This window comes from Vidua chalybeata, chromosome 2, assembly GCF_026979565.1.
Source record: "Vidua chalybeata isolate OUT-0048 chromosome 2, bVidCha1 merged haplotype, whole genome shotgun sequence".
Lineage (NCBI taxonomy): Eukaryota > Metazoa > Chordata > Aves > Passeriformes > Viduidae > Vidua > Vidua chalybeata.
In genome coordinates this window covers 108,807,288-108,828,239 of record NC_071531.1, presented here as the reverse complement: position 1 = coordinate 108,828,239, position 20,952 = coordinate 108,807,288, and the positions used below count along the sequence as shown (strand labels likewise).

Genomic DNA, 20,952 nt, shown 5'->3' with positions numbered 1-20,952 from the left:
TTATGTAAACACCATAGAATTTGTCATTTCATTATGTGGAGTGAGGCCATTTTCCTTTCTCCTTGTCAAAAAAAAAAAAAAAAAAAAAAAAGACTCTACAGCCTGTGGTTTTAGCCCACAAAGCTTCAGAGAAATTGGCAGCGTTCTTTATTTTTTTATTCAGTGCTTTAGAATCATTAACTTTTTCTCCTCTTGCTGTTTGTATTTAGCAACATTTTGATTGCAGTGTAGCACACCGTTGATTACGGCATGATATTTTAGAACACATTTTAGCACAGGCTTATTATTAGTAGTATATCTAAATTTTCTAAGACAGTTCTCCAGTAGAGTAATAGAGAAAGTGGTGTCTTTTGAAGAAAGTATCCATTTGTTATTAAACCAGAGCTGGAAGTGAAATCACCCCTATGAGTACAGTATTATGTTTTCATACCCTGACCTTTTTCAAGCAGGTGGAAGCAGTGCTAATTTCCCTCTTGTCTTCCTTCCCTTCCCTTCTTGCCCAAAGGGAAAAAAACAAAAAAAGTGGAAAAAAAAATTTAAGTTATTGTTTAACTTATTACAACACCAAGTTAGTCTGGCTGGTAAATAATAACAATAATAAATAGAATTTTTCACACAAAAGAAATATCTGTACTTCACCAGCTTCAAGTGTCAAGTTTGTCTGAATGACATTTTGTGACTGTAAATGTAGTCACAGTTACCAGCCAAAAACATTTCTTATTATGAGTTATGTCATAAATATAACAGATCTATTTTAATTCATTTAGTTTTAAATGGATTAGCTTGAACATTCAGAAGCAAGTTCTAAAAGCTTGTGTTTAAGGAACCAAATAGCATAATCTTTCAAAATGTTGTATATACATCTGGTTTTAGGAATAATGACTTGGTGAAATTTCCTTTATCTTGATGAAATTTAACTCTTGCTTTTAAGATTTCATAGATAGTTCTCTGTTCAAAGAATCAGTGAATTGGAGTAATTAGTCAGCTAAACACTTGAGAAAAAAATATCCCAAAAAATTTCCATTGCTGTTTCTCCGCATTTTCGGATTTGAGTGGTTAGTGTTTATTACCTGGGATTTTTAGACTATTCACTACCCTGAAATCTAAAATTTTATATTTTTCTTCCTACAAATTAGTTAGGGGCTTATAACCATTCTGGGATGGATGGTTAAGCCCTGTAGGTGATTAACAAAGTGAATGCTTTTTGGAGAGGAAAAAAGTAAACCATGAGGCACCAAAATTTACATTATCAATGTTTCCAGGCTTCCTTTGCCACCACCTTCTTGGATAAGGGCATTGGAAAAGATGAAAATCTACTTTGACTTTGTTATAAGAAATTTCAAGGTAATTATTTTGTCACTGGGTTAATTGGGGAGGAAACTGAAAGTCTGTCAGGAAATGGGAAACAGCTTTCAGCTGGATGTTCTTTCTAATCCTTATCCAGCTTACAAACTGGCTAAAAAAGGTTGTGACTTACAGAAAGTAGTGCAAAATATCGTTCTTATAAACTCATTAATTGTGTACTGGAAAGGGAAAATGTTTTGTAGCTTTCAACAACAGTTGCTCTTAGCACAGAACCATCCTCCCCCAAATTTGGAAAACCAGAAACATTTGATTAGAGTCTGAGGCTAGAGTAGCTCATTTGCCAGCAATGCTAGACTGTCAATATATGCAAGGGCAAACTTGTTTTAAACTATTTCAGAGAATCTTAGCTTTAGTTTTCTTTGTATTCTGTCCTGGTCTAGACAACAAAACTTGTTTCCTGTAATATTATGAAGTTTCCACTTCAGATATATTTTAATTAAAAGTTGCTAACACTCTGCTGCCACATAAGCCAGGATCAGTTATAGTTGCAGTGAAATATGATCTGAAATAGAGGATATCTGTAGGAATAGTTGATTTAATTTCAGTTAAAAATCAGGACATTTCAGTAAAAGGCCTTAGTGTTAAAAATAAACATGTTTCCAATGCATGAAATGTACTGGTAGATTAATATTTCCAAATGGAGATCAGTAACAAGTAGTGTCCCTAAGGAACTTATTGGGATTGAACTTTGTGGATGGCACCAAACTGTGTGGTGTGTCTGACTGGCTTGAGGGAAGCGATGCAGGACAGGACACGGGTAGCAGAACATGGAGCAATGGTTTTAAACTGGAAGGGTAGATTTAGATCATAAGGAAGGACATAAGAACAAAACCTTTCATGAGGAGAGTGATGAGACACCAAAAAGGTTGTCCAGAGAGGCTGTGGATGCCCCATCCCTGGAAATGTTTAAGTTCAGGTTGCGCAGGACTCCAAGCTGGTGATGTCTCTGCCCATGGCAAGGGGGTGTGTTAGTATAGTTATTTTTATCTCACAAACAAAACAAAACTAAAGTACATACACTTACTTCACACAACATTTTTTTTCTATTAACAATACACAATACACCATTATTAAACTTAAAACCTTCTACTATCTTACTAAACTTTTTTCTGTAATCTTCAAGTCCCTCTTAACTAAAACTAAAAGTTGAACTATTATTTAATATCCTTACTTACTATACTATTATAACTTTTTCTACTTTCAGACTTTGTAGTTACAGCTAATTCTCTATTCTTTCTATTTCTAATACATACTTTCCTAACTTCCTAAAAATCATCTTAACATTACTATTTCCCACAGGGGCGTTGTGACCAGATAATCCCTAAGGTCCCTTTGGACACAAATCATTCTGTGTTCCGTGATCTTGTACAAGATCTCGTGCACTAATCTGTTATTGTAGAAGAACAGAAGTTGGTTTAAAACTATCAAAGGGTTCTATTGCCTTGTTGTGCGAGTTGCCATTCCATTGTTGATGTAAAAATGTAAATACAGTACTCAAAGCTTTTGCAAATGTGGAAGAATATGTTGTTTGTAAACAACTTTCTAAGTAAGCTTTAGGCAGCTGAATATGGTTTTTGCAATTTCTATCTAAGGACGCTAATTCTTCTCTCAACATTTTCAAGATACTATCTGAGGTTTCCATTGTCAAAATCTCATTTCACTGATTTAGTGGGATTACAACTGAATACATTTCGGCACAGTGTCTTTCCCACCTGTCTTTTGCGGAGCTTACAAATTTGGTGCTTAAAAAAGATAGTGGGTATGTCAAAATGTGTTCAGGTCACAAGAGGTTTTAAAATAGGTACATAATGCTTGAAAAATAGAATAATGGATAAAACAAAGTATAACTGTGAATCAATACAAGAATTACATTGTAGGTGTTTATTCCAGAGATGATTCAAATAATAATTTTGCCATGTATTTTACTAAACAAAGCTACAGTCACAATCTGTCATAAATGTGTTTATTGTTCTCATATTTATCTTCATGAAATACAAATTATATAGTTGAAATGACAGTATCTAGTAAGAAATTGAGATTAAAAACTAGGTGTCTTTGAATACAAACCTGTTTTTTTAGGTCTCTTAGATAAAAAAAGTATTTATAAAACATACAGAAAGTGTATTTGCAAGTTCACAACTCTATTGGCACAGCCCAATCTGAGCTAATATCTTTCTTTAATTACATTTTTGAAGAATGCAACCTCAAAAAGCACAGCAAAGAGAGAAATACTGTGCTGTGCTTAAGGATGGATTTTTATTTGATATGAACCCTGTACTTCAGATGTCCTGTGGTGGTTTTTGGAAATGCAGCAGCTTTGCATTCTGTGCTTCCTCAAATAGAAAGGGGTCTGCTGCATGCCTGGGTCAGCTTTGCCAGGTGTCTCATTCCCCTTGCAGAGTCCCTGAATCTCGTGCTGGGGATGATCTAAGACAGTCTTCAGGCTCTTCAAGCTTTCCACTGGAAGTGTTTTTCTGTGAAGGTAATAATTCATTGTACAAACTTTTCTGCCCTCTGTGCCAAAGTCTGTCATGTAACTGAGCAGTCTCATCCCATGGTGCTGAAAGCAACATTTTGGACTGTATCCAGAGCAATTGCTGATGCTGGGGATAAAATCTGGAAGCAAGAGAGGAAGTAATCTAAGCCTTGCATAAGCTAATATCAAGTGTGAACTTCCCTTAGCCCCTGCTTTCCCAGGGTTAGAAATCAGTAGATTACTATTCAAGACATGGAGTCAGTATCTCTGAAGCTTCCTGTGTTGTCTGTACTGGATGATGACTGATAATGAACACTTTCACTCCTCTTAAAATTTTCTTGTCCTTCTGTAAATTTGACATTGCTACCAACTGCCTAGTTGGGATGAAGGGAAGGATAGACTTTCAGTCAATAAAATATAGACAGGCAACTAAGTCTTCAGGGGTTCAGTGTGCTGGTCTCTGAGATCTAAGGTAAAAGGATATTCAGATATTATCTTGTAAGGTGATGTCCTAGGTTGGTAAAATGCATAAATTTGCCCCCTTTTCAGTCTTCTCTATGTGATAATAACTCATATTCCTTATGAGGTTGATTTTGCTATGTGAACATAAAAAGCAACTGACATACTTTGTTGCTTGAGGATTGAAGTTTTGATTTGGGAATTTCAAGGTAATTACTTAAAAAAAACCAAAAAAAACTATAGTAGGATGTGGATACTGAACAGTAGAATGATAGAGTATTGTATGAGGTATCATGGTATAGGTGAACTTGAGCCTCACACCACTGCAGCAGCTATGATTTGCCATCATCTGTACGCAGAAAAGGCTTTTCAATCATCAGTGCTCTCTAACTTTTAGGAAAAACCGATATTTGATTATATGTTTGTATTAATGCTAGAATTTCCTCAAGGGCAGAGGTCTGGTCTTTCTTCACTTCTCTAGTGCTTTTATTTGGGATTTTTCAAAATGTTCTCTCTTGTGAAGAATTCTGCTTCTTGGCTGCTTGTCATTAGCATGACCTGTTGCTAGTCATTAGCATTAGAAAAAATAATGCACCTGAATTCAAATTAGACCAGTTTGTATTTGCATTTTGAAGGTACACAGGCATAATACAAATGCTTTAAAGATTTTTGTGTGTGAACCAGACACCTTCTCAGTGTCCCTTTGAAGTCACTTATGTGAGCATAAATTAGGGAACCAGTATTTTAAAATAAAAAATGAAATTAGGTTTATAGAAAGCTGTTTCAGGCTATTTCAGGCTTTTAATAAGATGGTTTTTAGAAAGTAGAGCTTAAAAATGTTAACAATTGGCCAGATAGTTAATATTTTGTCACTGCTAATGGAATGAATTGGATTTGAGTGTAATTTTGTTTTCCTATATAGGGAATAAAGAAAGTTGAAGATAATAGTTGTCTATTCTTATACATATATAATAGCATACTATTTCAAGGGAGAAAAAGAACCTCACAACAAAGTAGTTAAATCTCCCTTGACACTTGATTCTTTACCAGTCCCCATCTCAACTCTGGTGCCGTTTTCTGGGTAAAGTTCAGGATAGTGGTCTGTTTAAAATCAAATCACCTGATCTGTAATAGCTTGTAGCTATTTGGGCACTACATTTAGACTTACTTTGAAAGCAAATTCAGTGTTGAACAGTAAACTACTGTTTAATTATGGAAATCATAAATTGCATTAAATTGTATGCAAATTCTGACAGTACATCTTTAAAGTTGTGATTTGGTTGTATTTTGTAGAACAGCAAATTTTGTTTGTTAATGTGCAGAGATGATTATATAACCAAATTAACTTAATACTGTCTAAGAAGTTTATTTTGGGAGAATAGAATTTTAAATACTCTCAAAGATTTTATTTTATTAGTGTATAATTTACTTGAGTAGAATATAGGTGGGACAAATGCTAATTTATCCACATCTGAGCTGAAATCCATGTAGGCTTTATCAGCACTTAAAAGAGTTTTGTAATATTATTTTGATACCTTCTCTATTTTTAAATGTGTTTGCCTTGCAGGCTCTCTTAAAACTGCAGGTAAGTGCCTTCAGACTTAACTTGTTTTCTTTTAGTTTCTATTTACCTCAGAAAGCCCACTGAGCAAAAAGCATCAAGAGTATTAAATTTCATTACAATAAGTACCTACCTGCTTTGCCTCCAAGGCTGTTCTTACATTCACATTTTGCAGGACATAACCTTTGCTGAGTAGTATTTGAATTATTGCTTCCATTTTATAGCGCAAATAACTGAATGCCTTATTTGATACTAGTTGACTCTTACCAAGTGGGGATAGGACTAGCCAGAAAAATGTAAACCTAGGATACTGCTGCTTGCTTGCAGGTTATTTTAAACCCTTATATAATCCATAGTTCATTTGAGGAGGAAATGTCTTTTTGTGCAAATGGCATTTCAGGAAAGTTGTGTGAATGTATTCATAAACAGGTTTAATTAATTGGCAAAATATGAGAGAGAGTTGATGCAGAATTAACCTGCACAATTAAAATGAAGTGTCTTTTCAAAGCATAGATCAAATGTCTAAGCAGTCAAAAATTGGGAAACTCTTGTTTCATCTTGCTGTATGGCACTGCTTTGTACCAACAGAGGAAGTAGAATTTTGAGGGGAAAATGTTAAAATACTTTCATGAACACTTCAGAACTACTGGTTCTATATGAATAAACAATGTGCCTATTTCTAAGAATTCATTTTGCCAAAGTAATTACTGACTCTGAGTCCATAAGTCTAATAAATGCATAGTACTATTATATCGTTTACAGCATATTGGAAAAAAGTGCTTTCTCGCTGCATAGCAGTGGATTTATGGGGATTAGGATTAATGGTTGCAGAAGGCCTGTTGTCTGGTGTGGCACTCTAGAATTCCAGATTTAACTAAAATGGAAAACCCTCTGCATCTTCAAAGCTGCTGTTCTTTTTCGCTCTCAAAACAAACCAAACAAAAAAAGCTACATAATAACCAGTGTTCTGCTTATTAGAATTTTTAAATAGAAAAGTGTAAATATATAAAACATAATGAGGATTATGTATAATATATATTAGTATTGTTGTATACGCACACACACACACACATATATATATATATATATATAAAAAGCCAAACTGCTTCTCCTATGAGAAATAGCTGAGGGAACTCAGACTACTTAGTTTGGAGAAAAGAAGGTTCAGGGGAGACCTTATTGGTCTCAACAACTTCCTGTCAGGAGGGTGTAGCATGGTGGGGTGGATCTCTTCTCCCAGGCAGCAAGTGGCAGGACAAGAGAACATGGCCTCAAAATTATAAATCAGGAAGAATGTCTTCACTGGAAGGGTGTCCTGTGTGGCAGGCTGCCCAGGGGAGTGGTGAAAGAGCTATCCCTAGCAGTATTAAAAATGTGTGGATGTGGCACACACAGGGACATAGCTTAGTAGTGAACACTGTGCTGTTAATAGTTGTGCTCAATGGTCTCGGAGGTCTTGTCCAGCCTAAGCCATTCTATATAGTACGCATATGCATATTTGTCTGTGGTTTATGAAAAATTGGAGTTTTGTCCACAAAAAGGCACAGAAGTAATTGTGCAACCCTGCATCCAGTTAATTTACCACTATTAACTTTTGCCTAAAAGAAATCAATATGATTTAGTTTGTGAAAGAACTTCCGATCTTTACTGAACAAATGCTTCGAAATTCAAAAATAGTCCTTTCCCTTTGATTTCTCATGACATTTTCATAGTACTACTTAAATAATTAAGGACCTTTTTCCTGAAGGCTGGCATTGAAATTTTAATGGAGGGAATGGGATGTTAAGGCTTAAGCAAAGAACACAACTATTGATAAAAGTATCAATTTTTTTAACTGTTAGAGGAAACATTAGTTTCAATAACTTATTTGATATAGTCTGTAATTATGTAATATTATTGGCTTTGTAATTATGCTGTCATCAATAAATCCTCAATTTCTGTGGCTAAGAATAAAACCTTCTTCCTGGATTTAGAAGTTAATTCACTGATTCTCTTTCTTCTGGGGACTGATGTAGGGGAAATGATGTGTTACCACTGACCCCTTCAGCTCCCAGGTTAGCATATGCCCCAAGAGGACGGCTCTTTTATTTGTTGTCTGCACAGTCTGTTTTGGAAACGTGGTGCAGTTTGGATTGCTAGACAAAAGTTCTTTGGGTCTATTAAAGACTTTAGCACATTCTGTTGACTGACAGAGCTGAGTATGTTACCGTGGAATGCTGCTCAGAGTAAGTGGAGTGTGGATGTTGAGAGCAGTGTAGTGCTGGGAGTCAGGATTGTCCCTTGGTTTAAACAGGCACTCCCACACTGCTTCAGCTTCTCAACCCCTTATGGCTAAAGACAACTTGGTATCTTGGCAATGATTTTATGCAGACGACAGAGGGGAATTACTTGTGATAAATTAAGGAGGTTGAAATATAAAGGGCTTTATCCAAATAGGGTAAGACTGGTTACTGTTTTGTATAACTTCAGTCAAACAAAGTGCATCTAAGTAACAGGGGAACTGCTCTATACTCTTAAGCAGTGATGAAAAAAAGAACACCTCTGTATTATATCTAGGTGTTTAGGCCATAAAATAACTTGTACCAGATTTCCTGAAAGTTAGCATTGCAGTTAGCAATGTATTTATTAGACTTAATGCCAATTTCTTTGTTAAGCAATCTTTTGATTGAATTTAAGCCAGTCAGCTGTTGAAGTGTTTGGGGGTAGTTTGAGAAATAATGATTTAGCAATTCAGTGCTACTATGTCTTAAGTTAATTAAGCACTAAGAACTGAAACAGGAATATCATCATAAAAGTCTAGATTCTTATAAGGTCAGCAGTTCTCCAGTACATATTAATAAATGCAATTCCTAAAGGTCGACATTAATATGGTTCAAGAATTACATCTTCAGATTGTATTAGACACAGCCAATATTATTTTTTGTCCATAGTGACAATATTAAATGGTTTAAATGCATTGCTTACATATAAATATTTCATGTTCGTCATGGACTGGAATTTAAAATGCTTATGGTGAATCATTATTTTGCTCTTTTGTTAGTATAGAGGAAAAAAGTAAATAACGAGTGTGTCTTATAAGCAATTTCACAGGTTTTCTGCTGACCTAGTATAGGAAAGTTGTTAAATTTCTCATCACCTCATGAAACCAGGTCATCTAGGTAGATGTGCTCATTTCACTTTTTCAAACAAGAAATCTGTTTTTAATAAATGAGCTATGGGCTCCAAGGGTGAAGGGAAAAAAAATCCAGCAACACTTCTCTGCAAAAACCTTCTTTGTTTTGAATATCTGAATGAATTCTGAATTGCTTCATTTTCTTACACTGTAAATCACTGTGTTCCTTAATGATGATACAGCATAACCTTCCTGTTTTTGATCATGCATACAATGAAAGAACTTCCTCAATTCTGTAATATGCAACAATGAGAGATTTTTAGGATATAACTTAAGATATGGCATTTTTCTGGAAGAAATTACATTCCTAATGAATGCTATCCTGTTTCCATATCGGTCTGTAAAATACAAGGATGTACTGTTTTAGAAATGCTCCTGAATTACTGCCTCTGCAGTGGATGTATCTCAATTATGCCTCTTCAATTTTGGCCTCTGCTGACTTTCTGCGAAGTTATTTGTTCTGTCAACTTCTATGTCTAATATTGCTGCTCCCATGAACAAATTGACTTGGATGAAAAAATGAACCTCTGTATGGTTTGTGTGATTTGCATGTCTCAAAAAATCTGTTATTCTGGTTCATGTTTTGGAGCTGTGTAGTTATCTCTCTAAAAGTCAATATGGTTGCTAGTACTTGATACACTTCTTAAAAATTATTCTAAACCTGATTTTTTCCAAGTTTAGACTAAAATCAGTGATAATATGATTATTTATTTATCTATTTATTTATTATCTTCTCTCCCATGTGCAATCAGATGCTTGGAAAACATCTGCTGCTCCCACTCAGGTTTTTGATCTCATAAATTTTCTTACTAATACTTTAGTGCAACAAATTCATCTTCTTTGTTCTTATTGCTGTCACTTTTTCATCTAAAAGTTATTACAATTTATGTTCATGCTGGTTCTCCATCTTTTCCCAAAGATCAATCTTCAATGCCAACAATGGTGGAAAAAATTACATTTGTTATCCATTTTGAGACTTCTGTGTATGTTTTACAAATGTACAAATCCTCTTCACCATCTTAAGGACTTTAAGGTTACAAAGTCAAGAAGTTGTAATGAGAAGAAATAACTTTTAAGTTTGGATGGTGCTTGTAATAATTAATGTACTCTTTGTGCATGCATTATCCTAATTCTGTGTGAGATGCTATTTTTATTTGCTAAAATGCTGTGCTCTTTTCTCACAGTATTTAGCTTGCAGGAAATAGCTTTCTGTGAATTTCATGCTGAGTCAGAAAAAGATAGAGCAAACGTTTGCACAAAATTGCTTTTTTGTGACCAGTTTGCCAGTTTGTAGGACTTTTGATACTTCTCTATCCCTTTCAATATCAGAGCAATCTCAATCTTGTTCATTCTCTGCAAACCATCTCACCTGAGAACTAATAAATATATGAAAGGTTCTTCAGACAAGCTCCTGAGATCTTCCTAGTGTCTTGTTAACTTGTGAATTGGATGATTTGAAGCAGGGGAGTGTAGCAACAACAACAACAACAAAAAAAGTCTTGTCATGTAATGCATGCCCAGGAAAAGTGTTGAACTGAGGGAATTCACAGTGAGCTGATTAACATTTCCTAAATTTTGAGATTTTGATTTGGTAATATTGCTGTCTTTATATGCACAAATGTGTATCTCTGTACAGTGTATGCAGAAAGAAGGAGAAATATTAAAATTCTATGGAAGTTAATCAGAATTGGCTACTTAGTGAGATCAGGATTTGACTTTATAATGTGTCCATAGCCTCCCATCTTTTCTTCTAATACCACTTACTCAGGACTTAAAGCATCCTTCATATGAAGAAGTTTTTTGGAGGAAGGAAAGTTGTGACATTTTGTTTGTCAAAATGGAGTTTATTCCTTGTGTCATAATTTCTTCCTGAAATTGCTGTTTCTGATGTCTGTTAAATAAAATGTAGGAAGGGTCCCCTTCACTACCCTATGCCTACCATGTGCATAGGTAAATCGTGGTGTGGTTTGTGCAACATTGCCCCTTCTGTCTCACCCAGCAGAGCGTGGCTGGGGAGACCCTGCCTGCTGCTGGACTTTTCTCTGAACAGAAACTTGGAGTTGCAGCTATGCTGACTTGGGAAACTGGTTAGAGAGAAATTGTAACATTGGCAAGCGTGGAAGATGTGGGCAAAACCAGTTTCACTACATTATGTGTTGGCTGATTGAGATGGGTGAGCTCTTTTGAGCTGTGGCTTGCAGGAGATGCACATGAGGGTGTCAGAGAGGGCTGTGCCATGGAGGGTGAACAGTAGAAAGGTCTTTTGAAGCTACAGAGACCAATGCCTAGGGAGAAATAAGTGATGAATAGTAGGAAAACTGCTCATGGAACTATTTTATTCCTTAATATCAAAATCTGTTCATGAATGTTTCCACATGCTTATTAATTTTGGAACCTCTTTTATATTTTGATTTCATCTCCATGCTTTGTGCATGTGTGTGTTACACCACGTTCCTGATGTTCTGAACTTCAAAATATGCCTTCTCAGCTTTCCCTTGGTTTACTTTTCAAATGTGTAGATTTGCAACATAGTAGGTGATTTGGTATTCTGCTGGTGACATGGGATTTGTCATTAATTGGGAAAGGCAGCTTTTCAACAGCAATTATGCCTAAAAATTGCTATAAATCCATAAAATCTTGGAGGAAAGTTCTTGCCTATTAAAATTTTTATTCCTTTTCTATAACATCTTTTCCTACAGAGAGTACCCATCTTTAGAGAGGAAAAATTACACCAGCAAGTATGGGTAGTAGAATATAGCATATGCATTCAGACACTACCCTGTTAGATGTCTGTGTAGATAGTTGAAAGTTTTTACTAACCTCCTATCTCCAGTCTTAAGATTTTGTGCAGTACAGAGGGGAAGACTTAAAGACAAATCTTTTAGGGAAAGGTTAATGAAAAACAGGGAAGAAGTCATTAAAATAGTAAAACGTACAATACAAATGCCACATATGCAAGTGGAGGACGTAGTAAAAGGAACTGTAGTTGATCCCAAAGTTTTTAAAGCTTAACAAACTTCTGCTCATGTTATTTCAGCTGGGAAGTCCTGAGATTCCTTCTGTCTAATTTGAGGATGTGGATTGAAGACTACCGCTTTGATGGATTCCGGTTTGACGGTGTTACGTCTATGTTGTATCACCACCACGGCATTGGTGAGCGATTTATCAGCCCTGATCTCAGCCCTCCTGTTACAGCTCTGTTGTGCTGTGAAAATACTGCTCTAAAGTCCACTGTTTCTCAGGGGGAGAAAAAGGGGTTTAGCACAGGAACTAGAGGGGCTTATTGGTAGAGCTTAAAGCTAGATGGGAAAGGGAAAGGGACAAAACCAGGTGTGCTAGTGATGAGCAATGGGATGGCACGCCCAAAACTTGAGGACAGAAGCACTAGGAAGATCCCTCAATCTGCTCTACAAGGTGTCAGCTATAACAAACCACACTGGAAGTGTTTCTGTACCAACACACACATGAGGAACAAAAAAGAGGAGCTCGAAGCTTTAGCCCACTCCTAGGGTTTTGACATGATTGGCATAAGCAAAACTACTGGGATGAGTCCTGTGGCTGGAGTGCCCCAGTGGATGGCTGGATGGGAGCACAACACAGCTGGCACAAACAGGTTCAGAAGGTTCCTAAAACACCTGGATGATGCAGGATGTGATTCTGGGGGATGGTCCTGTGCAAGGCCAGGACTTGGACTCTGATCCTAATGGGTCTCTTCCAGCTCAGGATATTTTGTGAATGATCAAAAAAATCCAGATTTGCTAATTTTCTTGCATTGTTGCAGTGAGGATAGATGGAAAATCATTAATACGCTCTGTGCTTATAAAATGAAATACTGAGTGAAATACCTGTGTTTCCTAAATAAAACTTGACCGTGGCTTTTTAAAACTTCTTGTCTTATTAGGCACAGGGTTCAGTGGAGATTACAATGAATATTTTGGCCTACATGTGGATGAAGATGCTTTGTGTTACCTGATGCTGGCCAATCACATGATTAATTCCTTGCACCCAGAATGCATAACCATAGCAGAGGTAAGATCATTTTGCCATCCTCAGTGACATTAATATTGATTAGTTTGCTTTAGGATGTGAATTTCCTGTTAATTATCAAGTCACGCTTTGGGTACTCAAGCAGTGACATGAGCTGAAAAATATTAATTAGTGGACAGACTTTGCCTGGTAGGGAAAAAACAACCTGAATATGCACTCTGGGAATTTTCTCTGCATTAATAGATTATTAATTAATGTGGCAGTTTCTTTTTTTTTTCCTTCATCACCTTGAACTTGTAATGAGAATTGTTTTTATTAGTTTATTGCTTGTGCATGATAGCCATTTGTCAGTAGTGCTCTGTGGTACTAAAGATTAACAACCCTAATGATGTTTTGCATATTTTGAATTATATGGGTATATCTGACAATTACCCTTCAAATTAAATGCAATAAACTTATAGATGTTAAATATATGGGGTAATTTAAATTTATTATTAAGTTTCTCCAGGTTTCTAAAGGAGTAAATAGACTATATTAGTTGAGTTGATTGAGATCAATTTTGTTCCCTGAAAAATGTTTCTGGCACATGGAGCTTCTGAGAGTATGAAACAGCAGAACATTCCAAATTCTAATTTTCACTGATATTTTGTCTTTATCCAGAAGAAAAGTAATTTAAATATGGAGGATTTTTTTCTGTGATCATGTTTAGATAATTCATTTTGTTTAAAAGAAAAAGTGGGCTCTATCTGATGCCATTAGGGACTATATGGATTTCTAATAAAAGGGTTTGTGATGCTTAAGAGTTCTCTATCTTTAGGAAGCAAAATACTGCTTAACTTCATTTCTTATTTATGGTAAAGTCTTCTATCATAGACAACCACTGCTAAGAGCTCAATGATAAGCTGCCAGAGCAGCATCTGGGGAGCAATCAGTAGCAAACTGGAGGTGGTTTCATTGAACTGTAGGCTTATTTGAAATTAAATCAGTTAATTTTCTAGGTAGTCCTAGCTTATAAGCACTCCTACCAAAGAAAATCTGAGTTTAGCTGTCTTGTATTACCTGAGATTTTTTTTTTTTTAATAAGATGTGTCTTCAGTTTCTCATGCTTAAGTTGAGAGTTGCTTCTTTTTCAATACATAATTTTCTGCCTCGGGAAGTCGCTACATGAATCAAAGAATTGATCAATGTGCTTCATGGTTAAAGGAGAATTTCAGAATGAGAAACTATTGACATAATTGAAAATTACAAAAGACAGTGAAGAATGTCTGCTTGCCTATAGAATCAGTGCTATGTGAGAAAAATGTTCTTCTCTGGCCATAACTAATTACAATATATTTCCTAATTAATGTAATTAATTGATGATTTTACAGCTTTTTAATATTCTGTATATTCATTGTCTTAGTAATTGCTAATTTTTTAGGTGTTACTGAGTATACGCTTGTTTTTCATTTTGGTCTTCTAAATAAAGCAGTAATTAAAGTTCTTTATAATGGGAAGAAAAAATGTTAAGCAAAATTATGTCATGCCTGAAGTATTATAGACACAAAAAGGCAAATAAACAGTATGCTGAGGTTTCTAGTTTTATATGCAGCTCTTCAAACCTGGTCTGAACAAATGCTTTGAAATTAATTGTTTAATCATAGCATAATAGAATGGCCTGGGTTGAAAGGGAACTTAAAGATCATCAAGTTCCAACTCCCTGCCATGAACAGGGACACCTTCCACTAGCTCAGACTGCTCAGAGCCCCATCCAACCTGGCCTTGAACAGGCAGTCACAGCTTCTCTGGGAAACCTGTGCCACTGCCTCAGCACCCTCACAGTAAAGACTTTCTTTAATCTAAACCTACTCTCTTGGTATTTGAAGCCATTCCCCCTTGTCCCATCAATACATATCCTAGCAAAAAGTCCTCTCTGTCATTCTCGTGGGCCCATTCTCGTGGGCTCCTTTCAGGTACTGGAAGGCCACAGTTAGGTCACCACAGGGCTTTTTTTCTCAGGCTGAACAATCCCAATTCTCTCAGCCTTTTCTCATAGCAGAGGTGCTCTATCCCTGATCTTCTTTGTGGCCCTCCTCTGGCCTCACTCCAGCAGGTCCCTGTCCTTCCTGTGCTGGGAACCCAGAGCTGGATGCAGCCCTGCAGAAGAATCCCCTCTCTCTCCTGCTGCCCACTTTGGACACAGCCCAGGATAGGTTTGAATTTCTGGGCTGCAAGAGCACACTGACAAATCATGTCCAGCCTCTCACCCACCAGCACCCTCAAGTCTTTCTCAGTGGCTGCTCTGGATCTGTTCACATGCAGCCTGGATTGATAACAGGGGTTGCCCCAACTCAGGTGCAGCCCCTAAACCATGTGAGACTCCCATGGGCCCAATTAAACTGTTTCCAATACAGACATCACTGAGAAATGTGATTCCTGTCTAAAGCCAGCATACGCTACCAAAACCCCCAACATTTTGGCAGTGACACCAGCCATGGAGCAATTCATACATTGGTATGAATAGACTCAGTCCATCCATTTCTTTCAGTGTTGCTGCCTTCAACTAGAGTTATAGAGGAGAAAAGGCCTTCTGCCTCAGCTTCCCTTACCAATTGTCTCAAGGCCCTGAAGTCCTTTCTGATCCCCCTTGGATCACATATTGTCACTTCATTGCCCCCTCTGTGGAAGATCAGTAATGTATTGTAGTCTGAGGGCTATACCAGGCTAGGAAGTTTCCTGGTAGAAGTATATACATTTGATGGAAGATCTACTAAACAAACTATTTATGATTTTTTGTGTGTGTGTGTGTCCAGTTAAAATTTGTAGACATCGATATAAATACTGTTAAATTTGGAATTTTGCTTCCCAAAAGTCTGGCTTTCAATATTGTGACTAAAGTAGATGGGAGCTGCTTAAATCTCAGACTTGTCCTCCAGACAGGCATCATGGCATCACAGAAAAAGGCTTTTGTTTCATATCATCATGTCCTGTATAACCTAGAGACCAAGAGTCTGTGTCTGTCCTTTCTGACTGATTTAGGAGAGTTATTGAAATTTTTATCACATCTAAAAGTTTGTAAAGAATTTCCACTTAACTATTTGTTTTTTTTTATAGCGTGTGGAATGTAGACAGTTTTCTGTGTGATCCAATGGCTGCTGACTGAAGGGGGATAATTCCCTCCTTTGATCTCCTGGCTGTGCTGTTGACACAGCATGGCATGTGCTGGCCATCCCTGCTGCCAGGCCAGGCTGCTGGCTTAAGCTCAGCTTGCTGCTGGCCCACAGCCCCAGGCCCTTACTCTCCAGCAGAGCTGTTCCCCAGCCTGGCTGGCCCAGCCCCTATGGATGCAGGAGGTGGCCTATCCCAGGGCTGGGATTAACTTGGTGACATTCTGACATTGTGTGACATTTCTGCTGACTGATTCCTCCAGCCAGTCCCTCTGGATGGCAGCCCTGCCTTCCACCCCTGGGATGCCATCCATGAGCTTCCTGGTGATCTGGTTGATCTCCTCCCTTATGTCAGTGTCTGTGTATATGTATATGACTTGAAGTGTAAATATCTTTTTCACTATTCCAGTGCAGCAATTGAATTGAAAAGTGGATTGAATCCAGCAAATCAGAATGAGCTTCCTAATTAAGCCCTGGTTCTAGTCAGTATTAATTCCATAAATTCTCTTGTGTAGATGCAAGAGTGTTTGTTAATCCATAACTGCTGTTAGTGAGACGCCATTCCCCCACAAAAGTTAATAAAATTGAGTACTGATGGATATTTTGCAGTTGTTGGAGACTTGCATTTTCTGTCCAGATAACTTTAGAAAAGGATGCTGCATGATAAAATTGCCTAACAACATGGTGAAATAAATATTTTGAGAACATGGAATTACAAATTTAAGAATAGTCAGCTTTCATCAATATGAAACGGGAAAATTACGCAGTAAGAGCATGTCACTTTCCAGGACTAGCTGGATCAATAGGTTTGATTTTGGGAAAATAATAGAGATTGTATTTTTCTTCCTTAGTGTACTTTATGTTTAACTTTTTTAATGCAATTCTTTATGCAAAATATCAATAAACAAAATGAAGGTTTAATTTGTCTTTTGTTGACTACTTTGTACTTGCTATTGATTACTTGGAGCTCAAGAGAGCTAATTATTTCAAACTCTGCATCTGCTGAGGTCTCTTCCTATTTAAATATCTACTATATTAAAATATTCTGAGGTGGAGTATTTGATGAGAAAAGTCATAACGCTTTTCTCTGTAACTTTTGTATTCAAACAGCACATCTGGGTGTAGTAATAGCTGATTTAAATTTGCTCTTTTTTCCCCTAACCAGGTCAATCTTTGAAGCTGTTTATAGAGTGTTTGTATATCAGTATTACTATATGGTTGAAATATGCAGTGATATTTGCAGTGCTGTGGAAATGATGTTGTGGGGTGTTTTATCTGTTCCAGGATGTTTCTGGAATGCCAGCTCTCTGTCGGCCTGTGGCAGAGGGAGGAGGGGGTTTTGATTATCGACTTGCCATGGCCATTCCAGATAAGTGGATACAGGTGAGAATTTCTTGAGAAATACATTCTGCTCTTCAAAGTGGGATGTTTCTCTGTCAGTGCATACACATCAACACTTCTGGATCCTACTGACAATTTTTGCTTTCTCTTATGCTAATGTGCTATTGAAATAAATTCTGACAGGCTTGAGCACAGGTATTAGAGGCTGAAATGAGAGCTGTCAGATGTTATGTAGGTTTCAGGGGAGGAAGTTCAGGAGCTGGGATTCGCATTCCAGCTGATAATTGTTTTCTTAATACAATACACATAAGCTCAGTTTCTTTGAAATGACCTGTATCTTGCAGCAGCTGTAGAATGTGTAATCTATATTGAATGTGAACAGGTAGATAAAACCATATGCATATTAATATTAAAGACAAAAAAAACCCAAACAATAAAAAAATCACTCCAAAAACACTCAATAAACTCTCCTGACACTGGGCATAGAAATTATTATTGAATATAAATAGTCCTGAAAGTTTAAGCAAAGTAAACCTAGGTGAATTGCACGAACACCTGCAGTTGGTACAGGGGGGTTACAAAACTGAATAATATAAATCTGTAAATATTAATAAATTTTGACTGCACTAAGGATTTATATCACCTTTTCCTTAATATACAGAATCACAAGAAAAGGCATAAAACACTAGATGATCTGAAAAGGCTTTTAGTAATGTTTTAGAGAACATTTTTCTCTTCAATAGAATATTGCACCCAAATCCTTTGGGAGGTCATGATGATCTGAAAACAATAAATGTTTTCTATGACCATTAATGCTTCAGTAAATATAGTGTGTAGCTAAGAATGATAATTAAAAAATTAGCTTACCTTTGGCATCTTTCAATTTTGTAACTAGGAGGTAGAGAGCCAATTGAAAAACAGATTTCAAGCCTCTTTTCAGAGGACAAACTTGACAGCTTTTCCAAAGAGACACCATCATTAAAACTTGGAATGTGTAATTTATACATTTAGGTCCTGGAATGCAGTAAGGGTTCATTTTTTTTTTTTAACAACAAATACCTGATTCTGATGTTTTGTGGGTTTCTAAGTGACCAGAGTAGAGATGTGGAGTTGGAGAAAGAAGTGATGCCAGAGTTTGTTACCACATTTCATGAAGGGAAAGCTGAGATGGTTGGAAGGGAGAAGTTCAGCTAAACAGTTTATCAGTTGTTATCAAACTCTCCTAGACTGCTTACTCTCTCTCCAGTTTTTAAGTACATACCATTAATAGGAAATTTTCTAGGCAACTTGCTAAAGTCAGTTTGAAAACTGAAGAACCTCCAAGAGATTCCATGAATCTGAGGGATCTGTAAAAGTAAGAAAGAAAAACTGTCACAGCAGTGGTTGTACTTGTTCAGATTCAAGATAGATCTGTATGTAATATGTAATAGGGACCTCAATGTGTTCAGAGCCAGAATTCACGGACTTAAAAAAATCAGCAAAGAAGGGGGGGGGGAAAGATGGTTTAGGAATATATGGGCAGTTACAATTATAATGTTAACTTTTACAGTGTATATTGGCCATCTTGGTGCTATTGCCTTTTTATCACTTCTATTTTTATGTCTATATATTTATGTATATGCATTTAAGTTGTAGTGATCAATGGAGGTTTACAAAGTGGTGTAGAAAAAAAAGAACTAACACTGAGATTGAGCGGGACTTAGCAGAAGAAGGAAATAATGTGATATGAGGCAGAAAATTCCTATTAATGGGATTCAATTTAAATTGCTAAAAATCAGGAGGTAGCATCACACTGCCCAAGCTTTATTTGGAAGCTCCTATATGCCAGGGTGGCATTTCCTGATATTATGAACCAGGTAGATCTGTGCCCACATATTTCTTCCTTGGTTTTGGTGCAGTGCTCTCTTGCAGGTCCTATCAATCACATTATTCACTGTATCAGAGGATTCACATAATAAATGGCAAAACCTGTAGTCTGTGCTTCCCCAGGGAGGTAGAGGAGGAAAAAAGTATTCTAGGTATTATATTTATGTGGGAAAATTAAAAAAAAAAAAAACAACTCTTTGGATTATCAGAGAAAGCTCATCACTTCAAAACTTGGGAGCGTGAGAATACAGTTCGCAATCCATTGGAAATTTCTGTGTCAAGATAATGTTACATGTTTTTAGTTAAAGCAGTTTTTCAGTGATCTTTCTTTTATTTCTGTAGATAATTAAGGAGCTGAAAGATGAAGACTGGAATATGGGCAATATTGTGCATACATTAACAAACAGACGGTGTGAAGAAAAATACATTGCTTATGCAGAGAGTCATGACCAGGTATTTTCAGATGTTTGTTTGTTCATAACCAAGTAAAAGATCTTGTTTAGAAGTTTGGTGTTTTGTTTGTTTTGTTTTTTAAATGAGAAAGGACCTGAGGAGGATGGCAAGAATTTCAGAAATAGGTAGATTTGGACTAGTGCTCTTTTTTTGTACCTTTTTGTTTGTTTTGTTTATGTTTTTGAGGGGGGGGTTGGGTTGGGTATTTTTTTTGTTTGTTTTTCTGTGTTTTTATTTTACAATCCTTCATTTTAATAAAAGAATCCCCCTGGAGTATATGGGTAATATTAACTTTCAGGTTTTTTTTGTTTTTAAGAAATGAGTCATAGCTTCTTGTTTTGCCCGCCATGGAACATAGGAAGGTGTATAATCCATGCTTTTGAAAATCCTCTTTCCATTAAGTAAACTGGAACACTACTTATGATAAGCATAAACAATATGCCAGTGTAAGAAGTGTTGTTTGTGACTTCTTTTCCCTTTGTGAAAATCTTTCCTCTCTGGAAGGATTGAAAACATCCTCTTTTGAGACCTAAATGAAATATGTTGTAACAGTTTGGTTCAAAACACAGCAATTACAATAGTTCTGTGTGTGGAAAAAAGAAAAAGTAATGATTAATTTGGATAGCAGTCATCTTCCACAATCTTTTTAACCCTTGTTTTTGGAGAGTCAGAAAACACGTAATTTGGGAGTTGTAAAATTAGCATCTTTAAACCTTTTATTAAAAAATGTATATTTTATTTAAGTAACCTATCTTTCCTTTATATAATAGAGGTTGATATTCCATTTCCTGTACTTTCTACAATAAATGTCAACAGGAATGTCCAAAACAAGTTGTATATTTTAAAGAAAGCGTTCTGAGTTTACCGTTCATGATATCCATTTTGTGTACCTATTTACACTCAAATCTCAGAGTCTGTTACAGTGTTTATTTCATGCATGATCCTGATAAAGAACTCCAGAAATTACTTGGAAATGTATATTATTCTATTTTAAGCTGCTTTAATCAAAGCTGATGCTTCACCCTAAAGCACAACATACAGCATTACTGTTGCTGTTCTTTTATTTCATGGTGATTTTTAGCAATTGAGTTGTTTTCCATATCACTTTGCATTTTCAGTTTAGAAT

The 20,952-nt window shown here is 36.3% G+C and overlaps 1 protein-coding gene across 1 annotated transcript in view; it reads left to right on the top strand.

The window, feature by feature from the left end:
• GBE1 (1,4-alpha-glucan branching enzyme 1) overlaps nt 1-20,952 on the top strand; it is a 138,336-nt gene that overhangs the window by 72,497 nt on the left and 44,887 nt on the right. The window contains exons 8-11 of the mRNA XM_053935256.1: nt 12,071-12,186; nt 12,935-13,062; nt 17,451-17,549; nt 19,716-19,826. Coding sequence (XP_053791231.1) covers nt 12,071-12,186; nt 12,935-13,062; nt 17,451-17,549; nt 19,716-19,826 — 454 coding nt within the window. The remainder of the gene's footprint in view (nt 1-12,070; nt 12,187-12,934; nt 13,063-17,450; nt 17,550-19,715; nt 19,827-20,952) is intronic.